The 22145-nt window shown below is 36.7% G+C and overlaps 1 protein-coding gene across 2 annotated transcripts; it reads left to right on the top strand.

Moving 5' to 3' along the window:
• The first annotated feature begins 3896 nt into the window (after nucleotides 1–3896).
• On the top strand, nucleotides 3897–21932 carry TMA16 (translation machinery associated 16 homolog). 2 transcript variants are annotated; one of them, XM_065837518.2, is made up of 7 exons: nucleotides 3897–4040; nucleotides 5270–5382; nucleotides 10641–10678; nucleotides 11479–11563; nucleotides 12671–12819; nucleotides 19870–19912; nucleotides 21527–21932. In XM_065837518.2, the coding sequence occupies exons 1-7, from the start codon at nucleotides 3912–3914 to the stop codon at nucleotides 21699–21701; spliced, it is 732 nt and encodes a 243-aa protein (XP_065693590.2). In that variant the 5' UTR covers nucleotides 3897–3911; the 3' UTR covers nucleotides 21702–21932. The 2 variants fall into 2 exon arrangements, with proteins under 2 accessions (XP_065693590.2, XP_071663839.1); XM_071807738.1 differs by lacking the exon at nucleotides 3897–4040 and adding an exon at nucleotides 4043–4089.
• The last annotated feature ends 213 nt before the right edge of the window (nucleotides 21933–22145 follow it).

Raw genomic sequence — 22145 nt, 5'->3', positions numbered from 1 at the left:
CATTTTCCATATCAGGAGTGTCAAACTAATTTTCACTGGGGGCCACATCGGCCTCGCAGTTGCCTTCAAAAAGCCAAATGTAATTTTAGAACTGTATAAATGTAACTACTCACTTGCACCCTGAGCAGGATTGGTCCTTAAGGGAGCCCATGAAATAGAGTATCTAAAGAACCTAATATAGCAGATTTTATTTTCTTTGCTGAAGATGCCATGCTATACAGCAGCAGCATGTTATACTACTACTCCATAGTCTCATTTCAGGTTTTTTTCATCTAGCAAAGTTTTAAACTTTCAATTCTATTAATATGACCAATATCTTGAAACTGATATGCTACCTGGCTGCTGTGTGACCAGGTTCTTTCAAAGTATATAGAACTGGTTAATTTGAAACATTTCTGTTTTATGATGCACTAATTTTTGGGGACTGTGGTGGAAGCACAGGGAACAGGAAAGGAGGAAACAGATGAGATAGAAGAGGATGATTTTACAAGACACTGTAGGTTATTTGCATAGATCATGATTTTTGTTACATATTTTTTAGTACACTAAATCTTATTTAGTATTTTAAAGTATCTGTAAGCACATACAGCACTAGAGAGCCTCTTAAAAATCTAAACAAATAAAGTAGCAAGAGCACTAATTTTAAAAGGTTAACAGGATTGATAAAATGGCTGACTATGCCAGGTAATTTCATTAGCCTAGGAGGCCCTGTCAAAAGGAACAAGTGGTCTTCTGCTTCTCTGATTAGTGAAAGGAATCCATTAAGAAGAGTTTGAGAGTAATTAGAAAGGAGAGATTAAAAACAACAACAACAACAAAGTAACAGCATTTAGAAAAACTGAGAAATGCAGAAAGAGGTAGCATGGAACGTAATCAAAGGAGCACATTGGGTATTCTTAGTAGTTTCTTGTGCTGTATAGTTTAGAAATAGTTGTAAACCAGAAAGGGAAGAGTAAATTATATAAGTAAGTACTTCTCTCGTACCTTTTCTTAGTTTATCAGCAGAGAAATTAAGGTATCAGTGCAAAATACACAAGAATCAATGACAGCAAAAAAACAAATTTATCATATATAAGCAGTTTAAAGAAAATTTCAAACAAATGCTTGCAAAGCTGCTGTAATCCATGTGAAGAACACAAATTCCAAAACAAGGCTCTCTTGCCTTCATTTATAGCTCTGTTGAGTCATTAAAGTCAAATTGTAGAAATATTGCCTCCGTTTGTAGATAAACATGTCCATAATCTGTAAACTCTAGAATTAAACAATCGCATGGAATTGATAGGAATGTAATTTCAAAGCATAAACCTGGCTGAATTAAAAGCAAATGGCATTGTATTTATGAAATCAGGATAGAGCAAATATTAGGGTATGCCTTTAACAAGTGAATGCATCTTCATTTGCTGAAACTCAATCAGTGACTGAACTGTGACAACGCTGAGTTCAGTATTAGTTGATTTACTCTCCTAAAGGTTCATTTAAAAATAACCTAGATGATGTATCAGTTTCGGTGACTTACCCAATTTATTTACATTTGAACAATCCCTGAAACAGTACCATACCAGTTTCATTTATAGCCTTGTTGCTGTGAGCAGATTTGAACTCTGCATGTATAGAATGAAATTGACATTCCTAAGAGCATATTATTCATCAGGAACTTTGCAATAAATATACACTATGTGAAACATAAAACAAAACAAACCAAGCACCATGAAAAAAAAAACAAACCAACCAAACACAATTTAAAGTTAGCAGTGTATTTTGTATTATGTTTACCATCAGGTGGCTATATCCTTCATTCATTAAGGTAAAAGCACATACAAAAATCACAAATGTAAGACAGATTAGCTTTAAAAAATCCACAAAATAACTGTAGGCATAACTACAATTTTATATTTGTACTGTATTGCATTGTCTAATTAATAATATGGAGTATAGTCAAGAAATTCTACATGTGTCTTTCCACAAAAGCTCTACTACAGGTGCATTTCAGGCCAAGGCAGATCCTGTCAAAGTCATGTCTGACTACTCACTGTTTCCTCACTGAAGAGTTTCCCCTGTTCATTACTTTTTTCTTGCTTCTAAACCCAGCTGTTAATTGCTTTAACCTTTTGCTGACTCCCTTGAACTCAGGAGATTTGCATTTTATTAAAACTGCAATTTTAACCTCCATTCTAATTAATGCAGTTGTAACACTGTAAATCGGAATATTCAGAAACTGGTCTGGATTTTATAGATCAATTGGTCTAAATTTTACATGTCAGAATTTCTGAGCATCTGATACATGGTATTGTCATTATATTGGGGTCTCCTTCTCAGAACTGTATGGATTCTGTCTCGTAAGTACCATATTGTAGTTACTGCTTTATATTTTTTAACATGATGTTCCATAGTAAATGGAATTTAATACCAAGCCTGGTTTGGGATGTAAGAATATTTAACCTGTAGTTACTAAACCCATTTTGTTTTGTCTCATTGAGACAGAACACTGTAGGAAAGACTATGATAGCCAGGTATCCCTTTATTTTAATTTATGCATTTGCAATAGTATTGGCAAAATTAATGTGAAAAATGCAAATTAAGATGCATATATCAACATGCTGAATTTAGATTATTGTGTCATGCCCACCTTCTCCCCCCACCAGGATAAATATATGACTTAGGAGAATTTAAAGAGCAGTTATTCTACATAGCTGTCAAGACATTTTACAAAAGATCCTTTTTATATGGAGAGAGTCAAGTGTTAAAAAGCAATTTTTTTTTTTTCCAGGTTACACACTATTTAAAGAAGAAGATTGGACAAGGAATTGGTGCACATTTACATTGAATAGTTTTTGGTTTGTAACTAGGTCATCAAATTAGATGCATCATCACCCAAGGGTCTCGTTATAGTTAATGACGAAAGACTGGCTGAATAGCCCCTTGGAGCTGCCCATTAAGTATCTGCAGAGCCTACGTTTCTTTTTTAGTATTCCAATTAAAAAATTAAGCTTAGATAGAATGAGTCTTGGCAATCCTGCACTGTGGATACCTTTCATCTACAGCATGTGTCCCAACCATGAAGTAAAGCTGGTTCCACACCTCTGCCTGCTTCCCACCCAGCATGTCTCTGGGAGACGATAGCTAACTGGAGACCAAAGCAGTTTGTTTCTGTTATTCTGCCAGGAATAGTACAGCTGTTGAGTCCAGACATGCACACTCTAACGTATCCGAGCTAAGGACATTAATCTGTGGGAGGCTGGAGCGGCTGCTGGTGAAGGCTGGTGCTGGCACTTGTGTTTGCATTTGGGAGTGGAAGGAAGGCAAGGACTGCAGTCACAACGGGGTCACGGTGTAAGGTTGGAAACTGTGTGTCTAAAAGCAAATAATTAAGTAAAGACTGCTTTTTCTTAGCAGACAAAAAAAAAAAAAAGCCACATTTTTGTTCATACAAATTAACAAAGAATCTTCTCTTGTTTGTTTGGTTTTTTTTCAACTTTGGCTTGCATTCAGGAGTGGCAACCCACTGTCAAAATGTTTTCACTGTCTTTTTACCACATTGTCTGATTTATATTTGATTTCACCATTAACTCCCTTTCAAAATATGCCTCCTTCCGTATCCCCCAGCTAAATGTAAGTTGCTGGTCCCATGTAGATTTGAACAGCATTAAACCAGAACTATTCTCAAGTTCGCTACTATGATGCCAGTGCTATTCAACAGCATTATGCTAGATCTGTTTACTTGGATGGAGGATTTAAAATCCAGTGTTCAGTTTCCTGTTACGACTGCTACACAATGCAAACCGTTCTGTGGGTCTGTGGACCAGTGCACAAGTCAGTGGTGTTCCAATACTGCAGCCTGGGGCAACTTGCACCTTTGCGTTCTTCCTCTGCTTGTTTTCCCGAAAAAGGAAAAGTCACGCTCGAAGCAAATAATGCGGGGGGTGTCAGTGAACCCGGAGGTACCGGGCACCGCCCCGTCGCGGAACCGAAACGCCCGCCCCGCCGCCCGCCCGGGTCCCTTTGGCTGCTGCACCGCGGCGGAAGGAGGGTTGGTCGCCATGGTGTGTGCGGTGGGACGGGCATGGGGAGGGCATGGAGATGGTGATACGGGTAGGGCTGCGGCCACGGCCACCTTTGGGGCGGCGGGGGGCTCCCCACAGGGCGGTCCCGGCCTTTCCCTTCCCACCGGGAGCGGCCACACCGCGTTCCTGGGGAGGCCCTGGGAGGCTGCGGCGGGGACCCTGAGAGACGGCAGGCGGCCCTGTGGGCCGTGAGCGGCGGTGACCCCAGCCTGCATTTAAAAGCTGCTCCCTCTTCGGGAGCCCCGAGGGACCCTGCCCGTCCTCTCGGGAGGCGTTCGGCCTGGCCGGCGGTGAGCCCGGGCGGCGGGGCTGGTTTTGTGGCAGCAGCGGGCAGCGCCGGATTGACGGGAGGAGCGGGGCTGAGGTGTGAAACTGGGGCAGGGTGCCTCACGAGGCATTTAGGTGCTCAGGATAATTTGTTTTCGACTTAACAAGGCTTCTTTCTTTTGCAATCTCAAACACTGATGCTTACACAGACAATACGATGTACTGAATGCTGTTTCCTGCATCACACGTACGCATGTACACATTTAGCTTCCTTTTTTTCAGGCGTTTGTTTTGTGCATACAGTTCTTACTTTAAAGAATTTAAATTGTATATCGTTTGATAAAGCTTTTCAGTTTTGTTCAAACACCTTTTCACCAAAAAGTAACATCACTTAAACTAATGTTACCATATTTTTAAAATTTGCGAGTAGTATTACATCTCTGCTGCACAAACAGCTAGTGATGGAAAGCCTCAGGCTGCTGCCTAGTGTGAGGCACTCATGGTCTGCAGAGGGGGGATAAGAGTATCCATTTTTGTTATGTTGTACAAATTACATATGGCCTTTGTCAGAAATCCAGATGCAATAATTGGATACCAGTTGAATGGAGACATTTACTGCAAATGTACCCAGAGATAATTTTAGTTTCCTAGCTGCAGGGTTCTACAAAATAGGTATTTTGAGAGTAGTCACTGTGCAAGATTACTTACAGCATTTTCAGTGCTCTGGTAGTTTTGTTACACCATGTACCATGTTCAAGTAATTTTGTTTGTTACTGAGGAGAGTAAGATCTAACTGGTAGAACTGATAAGCTGCTGCTATAAGCTCAGGGCTTTCTGAGCTATTGATGCACAATGTTTTTGGTCTGGACAATGGTGTATGCTCTTAACTTTAATGTTTTAATTAACTTCAGTAGTGTAAACCATCTTTGATTTCTTTTCAGCCAAAGTTACGAAAAACACAAGGAGGGAAGCAAGAGAAGAAAGTTATCCATCCGTACAGCAGAAAAGCTGCACAGCTTGCAAGAGAAGCACACAAACAGGAAAAGAAAGAAAAGTAAGTTGACTGTGCAAAATCTATGTATAGACCAACGGACCGCATCACAGTAGACATTTTGTGTTTGGGGACAGGATGGTGGTGGTGGAAGGGGGCAGTTATGCTGATATAACCTTAAGGTAAAGAAAGACCTATATAAGTAGTGCTGAGCCATGTGAACTGACAGGTTTAATGAAATCAGCTTATACAAAGTATATAGTTGTGCTGTTTGATTTTTGGTATTGTCTTTACAAGACAGATTTCTTCTTATTGCAGCATTTTCCTTTACATAATCTGAAAGGTGTGATGCTGGTGATTTCACATGAAGCGTAGTTACCTAGTTTGGCTTTGCTCTGGGCTTTAATAAGAATCCTGTCTAGGGTGTAGCTTCTTTTGCTGAAGTGCTGACTTCATATAAAGGAGAACCAGAAACCTTCCTGTATAAGAAAGGCTTCTGAATAAAACTGAAGAGTTAACTCTTCTTTGGTGATTTCTTGCTGTTCCATGGCAAATTTAGTTTTCTGGTTTTAAGCTTTACTTTCTCATTTCACAGAGGGAAAAGATAACTGGAGAAGACTGGCCCTAAAGCATTTTCTGTCAGAGTATACTGGTATTTGGATAGACAGTGTGAACTGAGCCCAAATGTTCATGTGTGAAGATGTAAAATTAGGAACTCTGGGTATGGTTGATATATTCCTCAGAGACTGTGCAACTTTGTGGTTGGGCATGAACATATAACCTTATCTAGAGCTGTAAGGTTGTAAGGTTACTCTAGCTAGAAAGGTTAGTCGGACCACTGTTGGGGTGCCTTGGACTACTGAAACCACCTTTAAAGCAGTGGACTTAACAGCAGTGGTGAACAGGAGAAGCTTCCTCATAATCTCTGCAATGTTTTCTTTCTTAATCCCATCTACAAACCTGGTGCTTCTTTGGCCATGTTTCTTATATAGAAATAAGTCTTCTTAGAGGGCCCAAAACTGGAGGCTTCACACGAGCGAATGCACTTCTGCAGCATGGAAAAGCTGATTCTTTGATCTTCATTCTAAAATAAGGATCAGAGTCACTCAGTTAATCTAGAAAGTTCATATGGTTCATCTTTATTATTTTAATTTACTTGTGGATTTATTTGCCAGAATATGTTTTTATTGTGGTTGGCTAAATTTGACCTTTTGAACACGTGTACATTTTGTCTGTTGATTACTACTCTGTAAAGGTATTACCTTGCGTGTAGGAAGTCCTTGAATGGCATGTTACTGGAAGGTGAGAATGTCTTTTCTGGAAGTAGGAGTAAACTTTTGCCTGGGTTTTGTATGGGGTTTTTTATTTTCTTGTTTTCTATTTTGTTTGTTTGTTGTTGTTGGTGGTGGTGGTGGTGGTTTTGGTCTCCTTTGGTGCTTGGCTGGAGACAGGACTGAGGACTATAGACAGTATTTAACTTTTTACTTTTCTTTATGGTGGAGGAAAAGAAATAACTCCTATGAAAATTCCTGTGTATGTTAAACAGGAAAGGAAATTACATTTAGTTATGAAATGCATATTTGAGTATTTTGCCCAAACAAGATAAGTAAAAAAGGGAAAACATTACCCAGAAGGAATTTCAATTATTAGTGCAGCACTGGGCAAAAGGAAGGAGAAATTCTGCTTTAAATTGCAGGAGTCTTTTTACAATCTCCATTGTCCAGATACCCTTCAGTGCAATGCAATTCTCCATGAAATGTAACAGTAATAATAAGCATATTGTTCAGAAACTGGCTGCACTACAAAAGACCAATCTTGACCATAATTAAGAGAAGACAGACCAGTTGGTTTTAGAAAATTGACTACAGTCTTAAGTTGTCATGTTTAGTTGAATCGCACCTTTTTCTTGCCTGCATCCCTCTTCTCACTGTTTCTCGAGGTCTAATGAGCGGTAACAAATTCCAGTATATTACTACGGATTTATTCTCTCTTAGTCTACCCATGAATACTTATTCTTATAGGTAACTTGTTTGCTCTGTTATAATTAAAAAGATGCTTTTATGAGACAGCAATAGCTGATTCACTGGCGCCAGTAGAAAATTACTTTTTGTACTCTTAAAGAAACCAGAGCATAATGGGGTATTCCTGGAACTTCTCTTAGTAGTGATGTACTGGCATCAGTCATGAGGTTTTTTTGCTACTGCTGAAATCTCTCCCTGGTTTTGGTAGCTAAAGCTGATCTAGGCATGGATTTTTTTTTATTTTTTCTTTTTCCCTCCTGAGTCAAAATATACTTTTAGGAGTCTCTGCATTTTCATTACAGATATACTAGCCTGATACTGTCATGATGTCAGATATGAGAGTTAGAGTTTTTACAGTGTTTCTTGATCTGGCATGAAGCAACCCCTTAGGTGTAAGCAGTAGCCTTAAAATATCTCCTTGTGGAGTTCTCTGTTTGTTTCTCCTTAGCTTTTTTGTTGTCTAACCTCTTAATTTCCCTGCAGCCACTGTGCTTCTAGTTGTGCTGTTTGCAGTAGTGATGCTTTGAGATCTACTCTTGCAGGTTCTTTATGTGGAACTGAAAAAATGTTAGCTCTTAAAATGCTTTGTTCTGCTTACAGAACTAAAGAAATCAACTGCAAAAAACCCCAACATTTTTAATTCTTATAGAAGGATTTTCATATGTAAGTGTCCTAAAATGCTTAACCAAGCCATTAATTGGTGCATAAGCTAACAAAAATGGACATGGGAGAAATATAGAGGTATTTAGCAACATGAAACAAGAAACAAGGAAATATGTCTTGTCAGCCATGTTTTTTTTTTTCCTAATGGATGTGCCTATCTTAGTTCTCAGAGCCATAGATGACATTTTTGTGTGTGGATATTATAGGGAAAAATACTGAACTGGTAAACCAATTTGGCAACTATTTATTTGTTGTTAGTATTTAGAGTAGAACAGTTGAACACAATATGTGAGATAAAGAGGTGCTGGTGGAGTATGAAGGCTTTAACCTTTTAGGTACCTAGTAAACATCAAGAAAACCACTAATCTACCTTAGAAGTGATCAGAGCTTAAGCAGATGATTTTGGGGAGAAGGAGGAGAAGGTCATTACAAAGCAACAGCCTGCCACAAGATGGTATCCCTGTCCTCATCCTCTCTTTCCATTGAGCAAAAGAAGTTACTTATTGTGTGGAAGGAGATGAGAGGGCCTTTCTTTGATTCCCCTTATTTGATTAGCCTGCCTGTTAATACTATTGTTTTCCAGCAGTCATTGGGGTGAGGCTTTTATGAAACCTACAATAAGGCAACATCTGATCCTATCATTCATTTCTCATACTGAAATAAGTTGTGTATACCTAGAAACTGAAGGTTTTCTTCCAGTAGAAAGTCGTGTTTTTATACTTTATTGCCTAGATAAATACATGATCCAGTGACCCTTGGAGGTACCAGTGGTAGTTTGTAGTGTTTTCAAGCAGAGATACGTGACGTAATTTATGATTCTAATCAGGCAGCTTTTCTAGATGACGTCGTGGTTTTCGCCATGGCAACACATTGCAGATGTGCCCGGCTGGCTTTGTTGCTGTGCAAGCTTCACAACAGGGACTGCTGGTGTAGAGTTCAACAGTGTCGAGTTCCACTGTGTGGAATATGTATCCTTTTCGTGGTCGCTATTACCCTTCAAAACTCCCTGCTGTAAGCCCTCAATAGGCTGCCTACCACAATTTTTATTGCAGACATCTACAATTGAGTCTTAAAGCTGACTTCTAATCTAACTCATTTTTCCTTTATTTTTTACATATTATCACCCAGGTTTGTCCTTTAACCCAGAGAAACAAGAGTCATTGTTAAAACACTAAAATCTTTTAATTAATCAACCAGCTTGGGATTTTTTTGGCAGGTATCATAAAACTCATACTTGATCTTATAGACTTTTGCATTAAAAATGCTTATCCCAGATGCTGGGGTATCTATAGAAGTAAAAAGGCTTTTCTTGAATGCCTCAGTAGAATTCTTAGCAGCTCACACATGCTGTGCACTTGCTTTTATGTGGCTTTCAGACAGTCTTCAGAGAATGAAATACTACTTGAAAAAGCTAATCTTTATTTTAATAATGTAGGTTTGTGGCCAAGTGACCCAAGTATGTTTGTCTCTGGAAAGCAGGGCTTTCTCTTTTGATCTGAATTTTTGTGACAGGCAATACACTTCTGTGCTCTGAGCTACTTCAGGTAATTCTAAAATGCTCATTGAATTCTATAAAGTACAAGGGATTTAATGAAAGAGCGCATTAGTTTTAAACTGTGTTGAATTTTGACATGATTTGTTCTTTGTCAATAATATCGTTTATGATTTTCTTTATCCTTTATCAGTTTTCTTAGGAGATAATAGTTAAAGTCAGTTTTATCAGAGTTCCTTGGATATGTATAGTCTGAGCATGAACAAGATATTTTTTCCAGTGACAAATCTCATGCTTATCCCGAAAATGTGTTATTTTCTTTTCTGAAAATAAAGTGACATTCAGCAACATTCATTGCTGCAGACTGAATCTGAGAGCTTCAGGATGAAAATGTGTGAGGCAGTGTATTACCTTATATTAACTTATGTTCTCTGAGAACTGCTCCATAGGATGGGAAATAATCCCAAACTGAATTGTGTACATGCATCCCATAGGGTATAGAAGGCTTCCAGTATCCCTCTAGAGATTGAGGTGAAGTGAAAAATACTTTGATATGGATTTTTTTTCATCTTTTTTATAAAATTGTTAATTTTTGTTTCTTAACATAATAAGTTTTACTGTTCTCTAAGCACAAATTTTAATTATTTCAAGTTTATTAGATACTAGAATGGTATTTTTCACATTGTATGCTTGATTTGCAAGGCTGCAGTGTGGTGAAATCTTTTGTCCTTGATCCCCAAACTCATTAAACATACCAGCAGAATATTAGAAATTCTTAATGAAATTATTACAATGCAGGTCTTTAATAAAATTCCTTTTACTGTGCTCTAAGAAAAGCATTGTGTCCTGTTTTTATCCTGTTTTTTTTTTTCCATTCAATCTCTTCCAATAAACTGTTTAATTTAACAAATTTCAGATAGTAGCAAAAAATTTTTTTTGCAATTTTTTTTTTGCCAAAAAATATAGATTTTAGATGAAGCAGAATAAGTTTTACATTGTTCTCAATTTGACAGAGATTTCTATTTGAAATTTTACTGTGACTTTCATTGTGACTCTAAAACAATGATTCCTGGGAGAAAGAAAATGAAGATCATTATTTGTATGGTACTCATTCCTGGCTAACATGTCTGTTTTTTCTCTGCTAGGTTGAAGACTGACAGAGCTTTGCGTTTGAGTATCATTGGTGAGCAGAATCTTCTGTTACTGAATACAGTATCAACTTTTTAGCATAGGCTTTAAGTTTTAGCAACTTCATAGATACTTTCTCTATAATCTGACTCTATAACCTTAAAATAGACTTTGTTGAAATGCTGAAATCCGTGGCATGTTCACTCGCGTAGTATATACAGGGCTGAACTTGGGGCTAAGTACAGCCCAGTCTTTAGTCAGTGTACATGACGACAGGGCAATATAGACCAAACATCTCTTGTACATCTGTACATGTATTCTTGTACTCATCTCCATGCTTTTTTTTAATCATTGGTAAAAGAGGATGATACATGTAGGTTAACAGACACATTGTGCTAGTGAGTAACAAGACGCAACCTGGAATATTTTTCATATGATTGACACTACACCTTTTCAGTTTAATCTGTTTAAGATTGTGATGATCAAGACGCTTGCTCAGCCATTGGGTTGTCGTGTGGGTTTTTTTGGTTGGTTTGTTTGTTTGTTTTTTTTTTCCATTTGAGGCCTTCCTAAGTTTCCATCCTAAGCAATTGATCCAGTGATATTTTAAACACTAATTTCCAGTAAAACAAAGTGTAACATCTTTTTTTCTGTAAGGAAGATATAAAGTACATCTGAAATAATGTGAGAATGTTTCTATTATAGCTACCTTCATACCTGGTACACACAGTATCATTGAGTCTGTGATGCCATTCAAAATCTTGAAAAATGGGGGCTTATTTCAAAAATTTTGGAGAACTTTAATCTGTGTTGATGCTACAGTGATGATGTAATCATTAATGTTTATTCTTGTAGGAGAAAAATTGGAATGGTTTCAAAGTCACCTTGACCCTGATAAAATTGAATACACAAAGAAGGAAGCTGGTGAACTAATTGAAAAGTAAGACTGATGTTAAAATAGGATTAAAAAGCTTGATTTGTCTTTTAAAATAATGCTCTTAAGTAAGTTTGATAAAGTGATGATGACTCAGAGCAGGACTTTTAAAATATTACTACTAATAATATTAAATAGTTGATTTTGTTACAACTGAGGTTCATTATATATTGGAAGACGTGTATATTCACGCTAGAATTCCTGAAGTTGTGTTGTTTGTTGGTTTTGTTATTAAGTATGTGTCTGCTTTTGTAGCGTGTGGAGAACTAAATGATTTGGACAGTAGTAATTGCATGAATTTGCTAGTTGGATTATTCTGTGACATTTAAATACACAGGTTTCACTCTACATCTTTATTCTTTAATTTTCTTTGCTGAGATTAAACAGTATTCAAGTGGGTCATTTTTTAGGGCAGGAAATCACAAAATAATTGAGTATGCTAAGAAGGAACTCGATAATTATTTTTGTGCTGCTGGATGTATGTACTAGTGGTTTGTCACCATTTTTCACCTTCTAGCTAAATAATGCAATATATACATATTCTTAGACACGTACTATATCAGTTTCCTTTTAGAAACTCTGATGTGCTCCCTACACTGTTCATGAAACCTGGAAACTGCTAATCAATGCTAGTGATATTGCAAAGGCAATAAAAGTGATAGTTACTTTTTGGATTTGGGTTGGAAATTTGCCAGTGATGTAGAACATATGTTAAAGAAGAACTTTAGTTTAAAAATTATTATTGAGGTGGTGAAATTCAGCAATTAAGTTAGGAATACTTAGATTTAGCACTGGTCTTCCAGAGCAGGTGAATTATAATAATGTATTTGGGTTTTTCTGTTTTGTTTGTTTTATGCAAGCATAGTTTAAAAAAAAAAAAAAGTCAAATGAAAAAAATAGTCCTTCTGGAAGCTGCAGATGATTCAAATGAAGTGCTAAATGGAGCTCCCACTTGGAAGATTAAAGTAATAGTTCAAATCTAAGAAACATCTCTGACTAATTTAGAACATAAATGCAACTAGTAAAAGTAACTTCTTAGGTTATCAAAGTAATTCTGTTTTGCAACAGTTTTGCATGATTGCATCTAGCATAAACACATTTTATTTCTTTCAGTTATATGTGTCGATTCAATGCTGAATTGGAGCAGATTGAATTACAAAACAGTATTAAAGGCAGACAAGGAAGACAGCACGGTTCACGGGAAGCGGTCATCAAGCAGACCATAGAACGTGAAAGACAGCTGTATGAAGGCTATGGAATAGGTTTGTAAAAACATTAGAAATAATCCTGTGGTCACATCATCTCCTGCTTACAAGGCTAAAATCTAAGCAAAATGTGTAGGCATTATCTTTATTTTTCTCTTTAAAGGAGTTAACTAAGTGGCAGGTGTTTGTCTTGCAGAGGAAATTAGGAGGAGGGCAGAGTGAAGAAAAGGAAGAAAAGATATTGGAGATCTGGCTTATATATTTCTGCTTTACTGCTTTGCTTTTGTGCATCTTTGCTGGTACTGCCTCTTTAGTGCAGTCATATATAACTTAGTTTTGAAACTAAAGTGAGATTTAATGCACGTGTCTGAAATACAAATTCTGTTCAGCAGCTTGATGGACCTTCATTATATACAAAGTATTTTTTATCTTAAAAATGCACTTCAGTGGGTGTGCATGTTTAAACATGAATTAGCATCGAGACTTTATTTGCTCATGTGGGGAATAATAAGCATCACTTTCTCTACAAATTAATTACTTTTTTTAGGTGGGCTTTGTTAACCGGACTTGGGCTAATGAAGTTGTAATACACCACTTCCTCTAACATTCTTTTGATAATATATGAAGTTACTGTTAGGGATAAACCTGTGGACTGACTTGTCCATTTCCACTGAGGTGGACCAGTGGCACAAAGAACTTCAGCAGGTTTCTTATCATGAGAGAGTGGGCTTTAGGTTTCATGAACTTGAGGAGAACCAAAGTCTCTGAACTCATGGGCCTAAAACATCTTCAGAAAGAGACCCTTCATTCCATGAAGGTTGAGATGTCTTTCATGTGGGAGAATAATTGCAGCAGTAATTGTAGTACAGATGTATTTCCAAAATTTGAATATTTCTGGAGTTTTCCTGTTAAAATCTAGGTAATCCAGGAAGAAATCCTGGGCTGTTGTGACACATCTGCTCTACAGGCTCTTCTACAAACACAAATGATAATCCACAAGTAGAAAGTATGTTTTTCCTCTTATTCTTCTCAGGCAGAGAATTTATGTTCCTTTCTTTCTCTTACTGGATAAGATGGTGAAAGGAGTGAAAGGCAATATGTGAAGGTCCTAATACTTAACCTCTTAATAAATAAAAACCCACAAAACCTCTGAAAATTCAAAACTAAAAAAAACCTTGTAGATAAAAGCCTAGTTGAAAGCACTTTGAGTTTTTAATCACTTACCTTGGCCATTATGACAAGTTTGAATAAAATCATGATGCCAGATATTCTTGTTGACTTTTTTATTACTATTTATCTTCCTGTGGGGTAGCCATCTGTGCCAGCAGATTATCCAGTGGAATCTTCTGAGGAGCATCATGTGTGAAAATCACAACAGAAGATTAGAGAGGAAAATTTCCTCTTAAGGTGCATAGCCTTCTTTAAGAAGAAACAAACTCTTTTTCAAAGTATTTTGTGATTCTGGAGGTATTAATAGCATATAGATGCAAGCTACATGTGAGAGAAATAAAACACGGAAAATTTGACAGCTAGAAGTAGACTGAAGGGAAGCAGAAGTAGTCTGGTGCAATAAGGTAGAAAGACAAAGGGATAATGAAATTACAAAAAGCAGAGAGTTGTTCTGAGGAGAGTCAAGTACAAAATAGTAGTGAAATTGATGTATTTTTCTCTAAGAAATAAGCGTGTTGGAGTTGAGTGATGAACTTGGCTTTAATGCTACAGTATTATTCAAAGGCAGTCAGTCCTAACAGTAAAAGTGCATAATGGAGGATATTAAAAAACCCTACATTGTTCTGTGGTTAGAATACAAAGCACAGCAAGGTTTGGGTTGTAGTTGTATTCTCTTTTCCCCTAGTTTATATTTTACCAATAAAGAAAATGAATGGCTCTAAAAATGTTGCTGGTGTTACTTAGTCCTTTCACATCCTACAATAGCAGAGGAATTCAACAATAGCTATGTGGCTTCATGTGTAATCTTTGATTTCTTAAAAGGGGGTGGGGGAAGTCATAGGAAGGTACTATGAATGTTATAAAATAGCTCAGTTGTAGAAAAACTAGTTTTTGATATTTGTTTTCAAATCTTAGTTCTTCCTTTTTTCCTTCTTTGTGGAAAGCTAGCTGAAAAAAGCAGTAGGACTAGATAGAAAGATGTCAAATACACAAGCACAACATAAAAATAGAGAAGAATCCAGAAACATTGTAAGCAGAATTTGAGGTTATTATAGTATTAGTAAGTAAAGCATTCAGAGAGCATGGTGCAACTTCATATATTAAATATGCTCTCAAATCATTCATTATTTGTTATCACAGCTGCTGCAGGGTTTGCTCTCTGTCTAGGAGAGTATTCATTCAGAGAAAATAGTTGCTGCTAAATACTGTAATTAGAGATTGGGGATGAATGAAAATCAGCTGGAAACTCTGATTTTATGCTCTAGCTCATTATTGTCCCTGGAAGCTGCAGTGAGGGGAGCTTTTAGAACTGACTTTGTATTTGTTGTGTGTGTTTTTTTTTCTTTTTCCTCTATTCTTGAACTCAGTTATTTCTTGTATACATGTGCCTTTGCTATGAAAGGACTACATGATATGAATTGTTTACATTTAGGAAAGTCTCCTAAAATTTGATGCCATGTATATATATATGTATATATAAGTTATATGTAAATGAAAAGTGAATTATTCTTTACTGGCTGTTTACAAAAGTAGTAGATAGATATCCAAAAGCATAGTAAATGTCAGTCTTTTTTCTTGCCTTTTTTTTTAAATAGTACCTATACAGGGAATGTTCAGTCCGTCTATGAGGTTTTTGAGTTTTGTTAGTAGCTACTTTGACTTCCTTACTCCCTAAATGTATGTAAATTAATTTTACTGCAATTTTCTTTCTGATGTTGTCATTTATATTTGTGGTTTTAAATCTAGTTTTACATATTCAGAGCTAAGCTGTTGAAAGGGAATCCTAGATGTTTACAGGATATATCCTTAGAACTCAGGGTTAGCATGCTTTCAGTTGAAAAGCATCATAATTGTTTCATCTGAACATCACACGTTTTTGATAGTTTGCCTCTAATTACCTTGCATGTTCTCACAGAAGTATAATGTAAATCTCGGGGGGGAAAACAGTCCTTAAAGCTAAACGCACCAGTTGTATTAGTTAATTCCTGAAACTTCATATTACAAGGAAATGGATGTAATTCAGATGAAAATTGTATCATTTACATGTATCTGCTAGTGTAACTACTGCACTACTTGTTAGCTGCTCTTTTCTGTTATTATCGTTATTGTGTAACTGAATGGTTCTTTATCTAAAGAGCATTTACAATTTCTGACATCCTTCTCTTTAACTTTTGGCTGCAATATCATCCTTTGACCTGACTTGAGTGTGTGTCTGTATGATAGCTCCAATGAATGTGATGTATATATGCAGCCTCTATTCTGTGCAGAGCAGTGACATTTCAGTCCTTGTGAGATTTAAGTAAATCTCTTGCACAAATCTTTGCTTTGGAAGCGAGACATGGTTACTGCTATGAAGAATGCTAATGTTTTTATTGAGAGCATACTTCTGGAAGGAAATAAAGCATCTTGGCAGACTGTCACAGAGCACTTGATAAAAAAATAGTGCTGTGGGACACAGCAGAATCCTGCCTGCCTGTAGAAGGGCACTCTAGCTGTGGGATTGGCTTCTCTATCCCTTTTTTCTTTAGTTATGCTTTAGAAGCCCTCTAGTCCATGCCTGTGCACAGAGGTAGGACTGGTTAGACCTATGGCTGACAGAAGCTTTTTATTTCTGACGCCCATCAGAACTTTGAAGTAATCTGGTCTGGTATGAACAGTTGGAAAGGTGCTGACTTCACAGGATTTTACACAAGTTCTGTGTTAGAAATTAAGCTCAGTCACTTTGTCTTTTTCCTTGGTGTGAAATGCTGTTAAGCAGCAACATCTTTATGACAAACTTTGAGAGCTAGCATGCTGTTCCTTCTTCCTCAGAAAAAAAGATAGAATAATAAAACATTACCTAAAAGGGACAGAAACATGAAAAAAAAAGCTTCACTTTTTCACTGTTCTTTTGTTATAATGCATAGGTTACAGAATACCTCATCTTAGAAATGCCAGACAGTATCTGCTCGCCAAGCTACTGTCTCTGTTTCTTTTCCACTAACCTCTGTGCCATATTTCTCCATCTTCCATTTTTTTCCATCTTTAGTTCAGAAAAAACTCTCCTGCAGCTTGTTAGTTAGCTTTAAAAATATTCACAAGTAGCAGCAAAAACCATGACAGTTGTGCAGGCTAAGGGGATACATCTGAGTAAGATAGGTGTCATTAATCTGGAAATACAGTGCTTTCCACCATCATTTAAAAAATCAGTTACTGTGCAGTATGTGATTATACTTTCTACATGCAAAATAGAATGAGACTAGAGTGCTGTTCCTAAGCTGACAATGCTGGAGTTGTATTGTGTAACATATTGCAAACACACATCTAAGCAGAACTTTAAAATGTTGCCACTGCTAAAGCGCTAAAGATCAGTTCAGTGCCAAATCTTGATTTGGCACAGCAGCTCCTCCCTTCAGAATGTGTGCTTTCTTGTGACGCTGAGGAAAACCCTGCATGACAGGCTAGATAAATGTGTTAGAATATTTTGTCTGGAAAATGTCCTATGTAAGTTAGTAAGTTTATTTTGTTTATTTTGTGTTTCTTCAGCCAAAACAAAGCAATTGAAAGGGCTTCATTTGAAAGTCTTGCAGGTTAGTCCTGGTTTGTCTGAGAGAAACTCTGAACTGTATGTTGGGTCAGTGCTTTGACAGAAGGAACAAATATGAATCTCAGGACATTTCTGGGGCAGTTGTCCCAAATTAGCGTAGTGCCATTCCTGCCACACTCACGATTTACATCACTAAGCTCTACCCTAGGAGAAAACTGAGTGTGCATCGCTCCTTGTACAGTATCTGAGAGATGGAAAAGAGTTCTTTCACGTGGCGGAGGTTAGGACATTTCAGCATTTGGCACTGTGCTGCCAAGAGTGCAATTCAAGCCATTACAAAGAAAGGAAGAAGGACCATGGCTTTGTTTCAATGCCTAGTTCAGAAGGATGGACCTCATGTGGCACTGATGTTTATCGGAACCCGGGAATCGGCAGACAAAAAGAGGCTTCGGTATATTTTTATTTGCCTTGCCTGGATAAGCTGTGAGTAGTGTTGCTGTTATCTGTTTGCCAAGAAGTAGGCTGCAGAAATCAATGTAATTGGTATCAACAACTGCTGTGTATATTATTCTTCAGTTGGTAACTTTGCAACCCAATGTGAAGGGAAGAAAGAATTTCTGGATAATAAAGACTCTGGCCACAAAGAAAGTGACAGGTGCCATCATCCTACATTCTCTAGTGTAGCAAAATCATCTATAATTCTGCATTGATAGCATCGTCTGATTTATCACTGTAAGACTTGGGAAAATTGATAGATGAACAAAGGCAGGACTGTAAGTTCAGGGTTTGCTCAAGGACAGTATAAGTTCCTGAAACATCATGTTGTTAATAGCAAAAATTAATAAAGTGGATTTAGCATTACAGAGGTAGCAAACAGTCGTCTTTATTAAGAGACCAGGTTGCTGTGAATTCTGTACACTTCATAGAAAGCAATAAGGTATGTTATACTGTGCGAAATTTCAAGGCTCCAAATGCATAAATCTCTACAAAGTAGTGAAGATGTTAAACATAGGTCACTTGTAATACTTAAGGACTAACCAAGAAAATAGTGACATTCAATCAAGACAAAGCAGCTTAGGCATCCTAGGTAGTATTCTGCATGAGCTTATAAACTACACATGTAGTAGGAATGTTTTGGTTGCTTCAGAAAGGAAAAGAAAATCTGTCCCATAGGTCTCTGTACAAGATGTCTGCCTTCTTTTTTACTGCTAAAGGTAATAAAGATTGGTAGTGAGTATATGTCACTTATTTCTGTTAGTGGGGAAGACTGAAAACTTTCAGTCATTGAAACTATTGATGTTTGTTTTTATTCAACCCAGAGGAGGAGACAGGTGCCAACAGTCTATAAATATTATATTGCATTTAGTGCAGTATTTAACAGGCATTTCAGCAACTATGGAATGCTAGTTTCCCAGTATTGAGTGGTTTATAGAAAAGGTATTTAACAATGGAAACTATAATTGGCATTGGAAGGAGACTGATTGTTATCAAATAGCCATTCTTTGCTCTCAGACTGTCTCATTGCAGGTCGAAGATAGTAATATTATATTCCAAAATCCAAGACTATGTTCTGTTTAAACACCTGACATCTTACTGTACTTTTCCTAGTGTTTCTATTTTAAAAACACACACACACATATATTCTTGTACTGCATGGTAAATTGTACAAAGTGTATATAAATATTTGTTATGTTCTCTTGCCTGAATTATCAGAGTTACTTTCCGAACTACTGCTCATCTGTCTTGCTTGCAGTGGTGACTTAAGTGCTTTGAAGTTTTCTTTCCAAAAACATTTAAAAATACTTATCGACCACTTAGTAGTCACTAATTTTTAGTGAGGCTTGTATATTTGGTTCAACTTTGAAACTAAGCTTTCTTATTTTACCTATTGTCTGTTGTGCATATTTTTAGTAAGTTCTGCAGAGCAGAACTGTGTTATTGTGTATGTGAATGTCTGTTAAAACCTAGCTTAACCAGACCTTGATCTTGGTTGAGGATGTTAGTTATACTTTTAAGACAAATTACACATCAGTTATTTTTCTAGTTTCTTCACCGGACTGTTTATTTAAGGGAAACTTTAAGCGCTTGAAATTTTGCTGTTTCTCAGATGTGTCAGTTTAGAGAAAAGGAAGCACCTTATTTTTATTTTTCAGGTCTGTTTTTTTGGCAACTGGTACATTTGAATTCTGGAATAGTCCCTAGGTATAAGTTCCCTTCCTTTTCTTCAGCAATGAGAGGTCTTTCTGTTTATCTGTTGCAATAGAGAGTTTCTAATATGAATCCACATTCTCATTTGCTTGGTCTTTTAATCTCTGAAATAATAAGTTCAGCCCTTTAGCTCACATTTCTTTTTGTGCAGTGTAACACCTCAATGTAACACATCTAATAGAATTTAATTTCATTTCCATTAGAAATCCCAGACATTATGAACAGAAAGCATCTTAAATATTTCAGGTAAGTTCTTTTTATTGTAACTAGTAATCTGATTAGGCAAAACAGTGTTTCTGAATTTGACACCTTGCATGTATTTTTTCTTAAAAAAGAATTTATGCAAAACTGTCAGAGAACTTGTCATTTGAAAAAGGCTAGGCGTGGTGTTGCTATTTCAACATTTCTTAGCTGTTACAAGCTAAATGCTGGTGACAGTTAATCATTAACACATTGGAAGGGTTAGAAAGCTTCAACAGTTAGAATTCAATTTCTGTAACTTAAGTATATTTTTTTTTCCAATATTCTTAGAGAATATTTTCTCTTTATCTAAAATTCTCACTGTTCTCCACTGTTCACTGATTTACACAAAAAGGATAAGCATTCCCTGTTAGTGCTTAAAGATCATGACATCGATTTATCGATAAATGGCATTATACTGTTTTCTTACTTGAAATGAGATTTCAGATAGTAATTGTAGTTATATACCATACTGACCTAAGGTATTTATAGTCAGAAATTATCACTAAGTAACTACAACAACACAAAGTTCTTAGTCATGTTCTTGAAGATCCAACTCTAGGTGTAGTACAGTAGTGTTTGTACATACTAGTTTAAAATCTTAAGTGAATTGACAGCTGCAAGCTGTGAAACTTGCTGCTTGCTTGTCTGGGTGAGCAAGTCAATGTGCCTTTGTAATGGATTGAATGAACAGTCTTGCTGACAGCTCTATCAAATGAGACACTTTAAAGGAGAAAAAAGACTTATGAATGCTTATGTTGCCAGGAGCGATATACTGCTAACTCCTAGGAGTCATATGTAGCCAGAAGTCACACTTACAGGATATTGGAATAAAGCCATAAATATCAAAGAAGAGACAGGCCTCTGGCTGCTGCATTTATAAATACACAATTGACTTCTTGCACTGGGACATCTGATGAAAGTGGTGTTTGATTACCTTGGTAGAGCAAGAACATGTCTATCTTATAATTGGCAAATACCGTCTCTGCCCTTGGGAAAAATTGTCCATGAAGTGCACTTACTATAATCAGGCAACTATCCTACTTGAGTACTGGATTTGACTTGTGATGTTTAAATTTAAATGAACCCCTCCCCCTTCATGCAGCCTTTTAAAATAATATACTTATAATGTGAAAGAATATTTGCTAACATTTTGTGTCCCCTTGAAGTCAGTCATGCAAGATGTTAACAGGTACAATAAATCATAATGTACATGTGATATTAGCTCTGCAAGTTGAGCATCCAGATGAAGCAGCTCTTCCAAACAGCTTTTCCATTGCTTGCAAGACTTGAGAGTTTAATGTGTTAAACCTAGAAGCAGGTGGCCTAAAGAAACTGAGGATACAAATAGTCTGTGAGAATAAACTGAATCGTATGTTTTTTTGTTCAGAATGTCAAATCCGAAAGTACTTATCTTTACAGAAAAATTACAGCTGCTGTGATGTACAAGTTCAGGTGAAAACAGTGCTTCTTATTCATACTGCGTTGGGACTAGTACTAAAATTTAGAAAAGCAGCCCCACATGAGTTAGCACATTTGAGGAAAGGTGAACTAATTCTGCCATTCCTTCTTGCTATTTCTATTGGTAATTGTTTTACACTGACTTTTTTTTTCTTCAAGAGAATGGGATGGTGATCTGAGGAAACTGCCAAACATCAAAATGAAAAAGCTCTCAGCTATGGACGCTGCTTGCAGTCACCCTGAGGTGGCAGATATGGAAGCTAAAGAAGAATCAAATAAGGCAGAAGAATTGGACAAAGCAGAAAAACTGAATAAATCAGAAGAGGTGGCCTAATGAGCACAGCTGATTCAAGAGCTGAAACAGCTGAAGGGAATTATAAGAAATCTATTTTAATTACCACTGGAAACAAGAGTAAATTCTAACTGTGTTTGCATAGGCTTTTCTAGTTGCATTTTTATGAGCTCACTGTGTGCCTATCATAAAAAGTAAACAGTATATTATTGGATAAAGTTCTATATTGTTAGATAAAACTTTTTGAATATAAATAAATACTTAAAATCTTAATTGTGTCCTTCTCGTACTGTACCTTCTCTTTAGGATGCAGAGTCCCAAGTTAAAGCAATTTTAGTCTATATCTTGAAATCCTGACTGGTGATCCCTGATCACTGAGCAGTCAGGATTCTGACACCTGTTAGAGATACTCTGTGGTGGGAAATCCTTACCTTTTCCTGGTAATAGCCAAGAATGTATATAATTTAGCATACAAACAGCAGGTGC

Source organism: Patagioenas fasciata, chromosome 4, assembly GCF_037038585.1.
Source record: "Patagioenas fasciata isolate bPatFas1 chromosome 4, bPatFas1.hap1, whole genome shotgun sequence".
Lineage (NCBI taxonomy): Eukaryota > Metazoa > Chordata > Aves > Columbiformes > Columbidae > Patagioenas > Patagioenas fasciata.
This window is presented reverse-complemented; position numbering and strand designations above follow the sequence as displayed.

Excerpts from the sequence above, each read along its gene's own strand:
- TMA16 (XM_065837518.2), top strand. The coding sequence starts at position 3,912 with ATGCGGGGGGTGTCAGTGAACCCGGAGGTACCGGGCACCGCCCCGTCG. Across the intron at positions 12,820-19,869 it reads GTATGAAGGCTATGGAATAG|AAATCCCAGACATTATGAAC; the intron begins GTTTGTAAAAAC and ends CATTTCCATTAG. Across the intron at positions 19,913-21,526 it reads AAGCATCTTAAATATTTCAG|AGAATGGGATGGTGATCTGA; the intron begins GTAAGTTCTTTT and ends TTTTTCTTCAAG.